Below are 8,364 nucleotides of genomic sequence, written 5' to 3' on the forward strand. Positions count from 1 at the left end.
AGAATGATTTATGAGCTTTGATTAAATCTTTCATAACTGTAATCCTCGTTTTTTTCGTATTCCTTATTTGGTGTCAAGCAGCGGTAGTTAAATAATTTAAAAAAAAAGTCACTTCCCACGTGACAATTTGGAGGTCCCACCGAGACACTGCTGCTTGAAATAATTCAAAATTATTTAGGAAAGAAATTAATCTGTGGTCATCTTTCTAAATGGATACTTTATTGATGGTCTATTGGTAATAGCTCTTAAAGTATTGCTCCCCAAGGTGTGCATTGAAGCCTTGGTACTAATCATACTTGCTATGCTTGAATTTACATTTGGATAGTACGGTGAATTATTGTGGGAAATTTTCAGTAGGAAAATATATTTCATACCTTTTTTCGGCCGGGTAAACAGCATTTAGGGAAAGCAGACCCTGTTTTGATGCTATGGTATATAGTGGGCTGTTGGTCGTTAGGATAAAGGATATGTCGGGAAGAACTGTTTGTTCTTAATTCACATAATTACTGTCTATTCTTACGGGTAACTCGTTTGGCATGATAGCAAGTATTGAATGTTACAGACTGTGAATTTTGTATGTGTGAAGTGGGCTGTGTTCGCATGGTTGAATAATTGTATGCTCGTGGAGATACGATTTCTAGTGCGGTGCTTGTACTAGGGTTCGGCATTTGGTTGCCAGGTTAAAGCTAGTGTTGCTTTGTTTTGCGGACGCCTTTCACAATTCAAGTCTGGTTGTTAGGTTTTGGAATTTAGTCAATATGGCTAGTAGTATAGAAAAAATGAAGTTTTCTTCTCTAGGTAGAGAGATGGGACTTAGTGGTAGCGAATTGAGTAGTTTTGTCACAGAGTCTATGGAACATGAAAAAGAAGCTGACGAACGTGAGCGAGAACGAGAAAAGGAAGCTCGTGAATTGCGCTTGGCCCAAATCAAAATAGAACAGGCAAAATTAGAGGACCGCCCTCTTTGAGTTCAGTGGGATTAAGTTGAAGGTAGGAAAGTTTGATGAATCAACTGACAGTTTTGATTCTTACATAACAAAGTTTGAATTGTTAATGGATAGTCAGAACATACCAAAACAAGTTAGGTGCTTGCATTTAATTTCAAATCTGACTGGAAAATCACTGGATGTAGTGAATAGAATGAATAGCACTGATCGCACTGATTATGATAGGGTAAAGCGTGAGCTAATGGAATACTTCCATCTTACTGAAGATGGTTATAGGAAGAAATTCAGGTCTGTGAGACCAAATAGGGATGAGCGCCCAAAACAGTTCGCTGTTAGGATGAAAGGATACTTTGATAAGTGGTTGGATTTGTCTGGCGTTAGTGATTACGATTCCCTGGTCGATTTGGTTGTTAGGGAGCAATTTTTGGATTGTTGTCCCAGAGAGATAGTTGGATTCTTGAAGGAGAGGAATTGTGGGAAGTTGCATGAGATGGTTGATGGTTGCTGAGATATATGTGCATGCACATTGATTGCATACTTTCATTGGTCATAGAAATGATAGGTTCAATCCTAAGAATCAGAACCAAAGACAGAATCAAAATCCGAAACAGAAATTAAGTCAGATCCATAACACTAAATCAGTATTAGGTCCACAGGCAGATAGGAAGCCTAAGTATGCTAGTTCTACAAAAAATAGCATAAAACCTAGCTATGGTAATAGCGGTACAAAGAATGGGTGTTATATGTGTGGTAGTCCGAGTCATTTGAAATGGAATTGTCCAATGAAGCCCATAGTTCATTCAACTCAGGCTATGACTGTGGAGGACACTCCCCTGGATAGTGTTAGGTCAAAAAATTCGAGTTTACATTCGAATAAAAATGAGGATTTTATGTCAATAGGAACTTTGCGTTCGGACGATAGGGCAAGTAGTCAGTCGAAATCCACTGGATTTGTTGAAAGTTCAGCTGGGTGTGTTCTCATAGGCAATCCAATGATTACAGTTCTGTCAGAAAGTGCGAGTGTTGAAACGCTTGGTATGGCATACGATGAGGTTGGTGCAATGATTGATGATATGCCAGTTGTATCGGGTAGGTTGTTACCCATGAACAAGCCTGTTTCCGTGCTGAAGGATTCTGGGAGTAGTACGAGTGTTGTGAGGACGAGTCTGGTGTCAGACGATCAGTTCACGGGAGTGATTCAGTTAGTTAGGCTGATAGATGGTACTCTGAGGCGTTTTCCTAGGGCAAATATCATGCTGGATAGTCCATATTTTATTGGAGAAATCAATGCCTTGTGTATGCCCAATTGTTTGTGTGACGTCATTATTGGTAATGATGTGAAGGGGGCACGTGAGCCCAAGGATCCTGACCTGCAATGGGTGCCTAGTATAGTTCAAAAGGCGAATAGTTCCGATGTTGATGATCGGGTATCCGAAGTTGATATGCAAAGTTCGGAAGTTGTGTCGAGTTCGGAAGATAATGTTCGGGTTTCCGAAGTGAGTGAGTCCGTTCCGAAAGTTGAGGCTTTGGATGATGCGTCTTCATGTGTGGATGAAGCGATGGCTGTTGAAACTAGAGCACAAAAGAAAAGTCAATCTAAACCTAAACAAGATTTGAGAGTGAAAGACTCGGGAGTAAAAGTGAAGTCGGAGGACTTTTTGCGAGAGCAAAAGGATGATTTGTCACTTAAGCCGTTGTGGAACAAGGTGAATGATAACGAGTCTAGATCGAGATTCTTGTTCATGTCAGAGAATAATTGTCTTTATCGACAAGAAAGGGATATGAGAAATCCAAGTGTTGGTGTTGGTCCCAAGTTAGTGGTTGTTCCAAAGTCACACAGGTCTGAGATAATGCGAATTGCCCATGATTCATTGTTTGGTGGACATCTCGGCATTAACAATACTTTGTCGAAAGTCAAAGCCCAGTTTTATTGGCCAAGCATGTATGAGGATGTTGCCAACTTCTGCCGATCATGTGACGTGTGTCAGAAGACTATTAGTATGGGGAGAGTCCCCAAAACGACTCTCGGTAAGTTGCCGATAGTTGGCGTCCCATTTCAGCGTATTGCGATAGATTTAATGGGTCCATTCATTCCATCTGCAAGAGGACATACTCACATCCTAACGATAGTTGACTATGCGACTAGATATGTAGAAGCTATACCATTGAAATCAATATCGACTGTAGATGTAGCTGAGGCATTAGTCACTGTGTATAGTAGGGTCGCCCTTCCTTGTGAAGTGATGTCAGATTTAGGTACACAATTTGTATCTGATTTGATGAGGAAGGTGTCACAGTTGTTATCAGTCAAACAAATAACAAGCTCTAGATATCATCCGATGTGTAATGGCCTTGTAGAAAGATACAATGGAGTAATTAAGACAGCTTTGAGGCGTCTTTGTTCTGAGGAGCCACGTCAGTGGGACAGGTACTTACCTGCTTTGTTGTTTGCTCTGCGAGAATCGCCCAGTTCGAGCCTGGGGTTTTCTCCATTTGAATTACTCTATGGTAGACATGTGAGAGGTCCAATGGATATTTTGAGAGAATTATGGACGAATAAGAATATTGACGCAGAGTTAGGTAACGAGTATGAATACGTAATTGACTTGAGGAAGCGGTTAGTCGAGTCTTGGCAATTGGCGCAAGACACTTTGAAATCCTCCGCAAAGAGATACAAAGGTTATTATGACCGAAATGCGAAGAAAAGGAAGTTGAATGTTGGTGATGAGGTCTTGATACTTTTACCCACTGTTCATAACAAGTTACTAGTGGAATGGCATGGACCATTTAAGGTTGTTGGTACCAAGTATGACTATGATTATGTTGTCGACGTCAATAGTGTGAAGAAGACATATCATATCAATCTTCTCAGGCGATATGTTCGGAGGGAAGAAGAGGTGGCTGCTAGCTGTTTTGATGTTGGTACTTTCAATGATAAGGATGAAGAGGAGGGAGAGATGATAGATGAGTGTATTGGAGATGCGCCTGATATGCCATGCTCATTACAAAAGGAGTTTGTGAGTCATGTTCATGTTAATGAAAGACTAGATAAGGATTGTAGGGATGAGGTTCGAGGTTTGTTGTGTGAATACCAGGATGTATTCACGGATGTTCCTAAGAAAACTTCAGTGGCTGAATGTAAAATTCATTTGACAAGTAATGAACCTGTTCGTTCTCCCCCTTATAGGGTACCCCAGGCTGTGGAGGGTGAAATAAGGAATGAGGTTGAGTCGATGTTGAAGTTAGGGGTTATTGAGCCTTATGCGCATCCGATTGTGATGGTGAGGAAACCGGATGGTTCAAATCGGTTTTGCATAGATTTCCGGCGTCTTAATAAGATAACCGTGTTCGATCCCGAACCGATGCCTAATCAGCAAGGTCTATTCGCTTCTCTTGCGAAGAGCAAATATTTCAGTAAAATTGATCTTACTAAGGGGTATTGGCAGATTCCCATGAAAGAGTCGGATAAGGCTAAAACTGCATTTCTCACCCCCATAGGTCAATATCAGTTTAAATATATGCCTTTCGGGTTAGTCACTGCTGGAGCTCAGTTCACTAGAATGATGAGGATAGTTCTGAAAGACATTCCCAATGTAGTTAACTACATAGATGACATATTAGTGTACACAGAGACCTGGGAAGAGCATGTCCAGATAGTAGAGAAAGTCTTGTGTAGGCTAAGAGAAGCCAATCTGGCTGCACGTCCCTCTAAGTGTTTTATAGGGTTTAGTTCGATAGACTTCCTAGGACACGAGTTAGGAGATGGGGCGATTCATACTAGTAGTAGGCTTACACAGAAAGTGATTGAAACCCCAAGACCAGAAACTAAGAAACAAGTCCGTTCGTTTCTTGGTCTGACCGGATACTATAGGGATTATATTCCCGGGTATGCCGATTTAGCATTGCCTCTTACTAACCTAACACGTAAGGGTAGCCCAGGGAAGGTTAAGTGGGGTATGGAAGAGGAAGGAGCTTTCCATAAGCTTAAGGATTGTCTAACAAAACCTCCTGTATTGAAAATCCCGGACTTTGACAAGATGTTTATCTTAAAGGTAGACGCGTCAGACACAGGGTTAGGGGCGGTGCTCATGCAGGAAAGTGACGGAGAAGAATTCCCCATTGCTTATGGTAGTAAGAAATTATTGCCAAGGGAAACAAGGTACTCCACGATAGAAAAAGAGTGCTTGGCCATTGTGTGGGCCATTCGTAAATTCGAATATTTCTTGTATGGTAGGGAATTCGAAGTTCATACAGATCACAAACCTTTGCTTTACATCCAAAGTAATACAATGGCAAATAAACGCATAATGAGATGGAGCTTATTACTCCAAGAGCACAGGTTTCGGCTGGTCTCTGTTAAGGGAAAGGAAAACCAAGCAGCTGATCTTATGAGCAGACTTGTGTAAACAAAGTCATTGATTATGGCTTATGTTTGATATTAATTCTAGAAATATGGTTCAGAATTTACTTAATTGTATATACTCACATAAATATTATATTTACATACACTGTATGTTTATATACACTAAATAATATTTGAGAAAGAAAATGAGAAATTCATTAATCATCATAACTGAATGTTTATATATATTTCTGTCATGTAAAAGAAGCCATAAGGCCAATTTTTTATATATATATACAATTCTATGATTGATGCATAAGTATTTTGCAGATATTCATGATCTTTTTATCATTTATTCCAGGTATCCTTGGATCTTCGAAGCTAATCACAATCGCAACTCGATTACACTTCGCGATTAGAAATTAGAATAGGGATTTACGTTAGTAGGGCTTACCTGTAAATTTAGTTAGAATAGGGAAAACTTATAGGTCATTTAGTTTAGGAAATAAGATTGTAAAATTATATTTTTTTTTTGTACTTTATATGAAATCTGTATGCAATGAAGACAAAACGGAAAGAATCGTCTTGTTCGTGAGAAGTCTCAGATTTATCGGTATTTTATAACAGGCACTGTCATTATACAAAATATGTGTTAGAAAATGCTATATTTGTACAAGCGCTATTTAAGGCGTTTGATGAATATTACAATTTAGTAACTGTTTAGGATGTAAAACATTACTATTAAAAAAGAAATTTCAATCAAGAACATAACGTTGAATTTAAATATAATATACATGAAACGGTTAAAGCTTCGTTATTATTAAAGTTTCTCAAACATTTTTTTTGGTGGAATTTATGTATACAAAAAAAATACGATCTTTAAAAAAAAAAGAAAATGAATGGCATGTAATTTTAATTTACTTGAATGTAAAGGCTGATTTTGAGGAGAATTTTACATACATGAAGCAATGTTCAAGGATTATACTTTCATTTATTGAAATATAGAATACTATTAAAACTATGAAAGTGGTAACAAACACTGCACTTTGTTTTAAAAGAAAATGTATTCAGAAAGATTACTGAACTTAAAACATTTATTTGACAAAACGAGGAAGGATTGTAAATTTTAATGTGCTTTGCAGAAACTTAAATTGAAAAAAAAAATATTTTGAAACTGAAAAGTGAACTTGATCTTTTACAAAACCAAAGAAAAGCTTAGATGATTTGATATGAAATGGTTTTGTATAATGCATTTGGCATATATGTTATATAGGTATAGAAATCGATATTACTTTTGTTTCTGGAAAGGGCGTTATAATAGTTTGGTCAATACTTTGATAAATAAATTTCTTTAATAGATATAATTAAGGTTCCCTTAATTTCATCTTAAGATGGGGGATATTGTCAGGAAAGAAATTTATACAATTGTAATGTTTCAATTGAGTTCAAACATGTGCTTAGCATTTATTGTTTATGTTTCAATTGATGTTTAAATGTACATATGTTTTGGATGTTTCAAAGGCAAGCGTTGGAAACGTTTGATACCCCCCCCCCCCCCCATAGTACAAAATCAGGTGGATGCCATATTTTGTTCAATTGTTAAAAATATTTCATACTGCTAAGCATCTTCATACAGGTGTCTTAAATAGTTAATACTGTGCTTTAGCATGGATGAATATAGGTATACAAATGCACAGGAAGTCCCTTGTTATTAAAAATGTGTTGCTTTATGTACTGATCTGTCATTGGAATTCTTTGAATTACTTAATAGAAATTTCACAGTTAGTCCTAGTAACGGTAGGGTATATTAGGAGGTTAATTTTAGTAATTCGAGGAGAACCACCTAAGCCAGAATAGACTACAGATGTTCGTGTAGGCAGTTTTAAGTTATAACTGAGGGACTACGTCGGTGACGAGATAACGACCCCAGCTGCCGCCGGTTCTCCACCGACATGATTGGTCAAAATTCATGTTATCATTGGGGGCTCGATCTCGTCCACTAATTCGTTGAAGCCACATCTCTTATCTGGGGGCTACTCATCGAGGGGTAACACAGTCTGCGTAGGCCGAGGCCGAGTGGAAGAGACATCGCAACCTGCGGAGGCCAGGAACTGGACCGACCACCAGGGCCGAGTGGGGCATGTCAGACCAGATGTGATGATGGGGGCTCACATTAACGATTACCGTTTAAGTTAAGTTATATTTTGTTATCCATAATCCATATCCATGTATATTTTCATGTAAATCATTGTAAAAGAAATCAAAGGAAACCACATAATGATTTATGAGCTTTGATTAAATCTTTCATAACTGTAATCCTCGTTTTTTTCGTATTCCTTATTTGGTGTCAAGCAGCGGTAGTTAAATAATTAAAAAAAAAAGTCACTTCCCACGTGACAATCTCAATGTTGTGCGCGTGTTTTAGAATTAGACAGAATCTGGCCATTCTGATATTTTCATCACGAAAATCAATAATGCAACATACTTGATATTCCTGTATGAAAATTGTGAATTTCTTGCTTGATCGAAAAGAGACCTGTTAAGGAGGTTTTGCAGTTAGCCATTAAAAATATAAATATTTTAACTATTAAATAATGCGAGCGCGAAGCGCGAGCTGAATTCATTTTGACATTCTGACCTAACAAAATGACATTCTTAACACTTTTTGTATAATCATTAACCTTATAGGTAGAAAACCAAACAATTGATGCGAGCGCGAAGCGCGAGCGGAAAGAATTGAGATTTTAGACCTAAACATAGGACACTCTAATCATGTTTTGTAAATCATGAAAAAAGAATGGGTAATTTGGTTTCTTCCTTCATTGATTATGCGAGCGCAAAGCGCGATCTGATCTGAAACTAGACAATTTTAGCACGTTTTAAATAAAAATGAAGCTGCGTATCTCAATGTTGTGCGCATGTTTTAGAATTAAGACCCTGTTACATCTGAGAGATTCCCTACCTCGGGCCGGCCCGGGCCTACCTCGGGTCGGAAAGAAATCAGATGTAAACATCCCAAACCTACCTCGGGCCATCTTTTAGCGAACCTACCCGAGACCACATCCAGAGGTAGTC

The 8,364-nt window shown here is 38.3% G+C and overlaps 1 protein-coding gene across 1 annotated transcript; it reads left to right on the forward strand.

The window, feature by feature from the left end:
• Positions 1-1,698: 1,698 nt before the first annotated feature.
• On the forward strand, positions 1,699-5,353 carry LOC121417870. The gene has a single exon (XM_041611602.1). The coding sequence runs from the start codon at positions 1,730-1,732 to the stop codon at positions 5,351-5,353; it is 3,624 nt and encodes a 1,207-aa protein (XP_041467536.1). The 5' UTR covers positions 1,699-1,729.
• Positions 5,354-8,364: the final 3,011 nt, after the last annotated feature.

This window comes from Lytechinus variegatus, chromosome 6, assembly GCF_018143015.1.
Source record: "Lytechinus variegatus isolate NC3 chromosome 6, Lvar_3.0, whole genome shotgun sequence".
Taxonomy (NCBI): Eukaryota; Metazoa; Echinodermata; class Echinoidea; order Temnopleuroida; family Toxopneustidae; genus Lytechinus; species Lytechinus variegatus.

Bases quoted from the DNA above. Each gene is read 5' to 3' on its own strand.
- LOC121417870 (XM_041611602.1), top strand. From the start codon at position 1,730: ATGAAGCCCATAGTTCATTCAACTCAGGCTATGACTGTGGAGGACACT.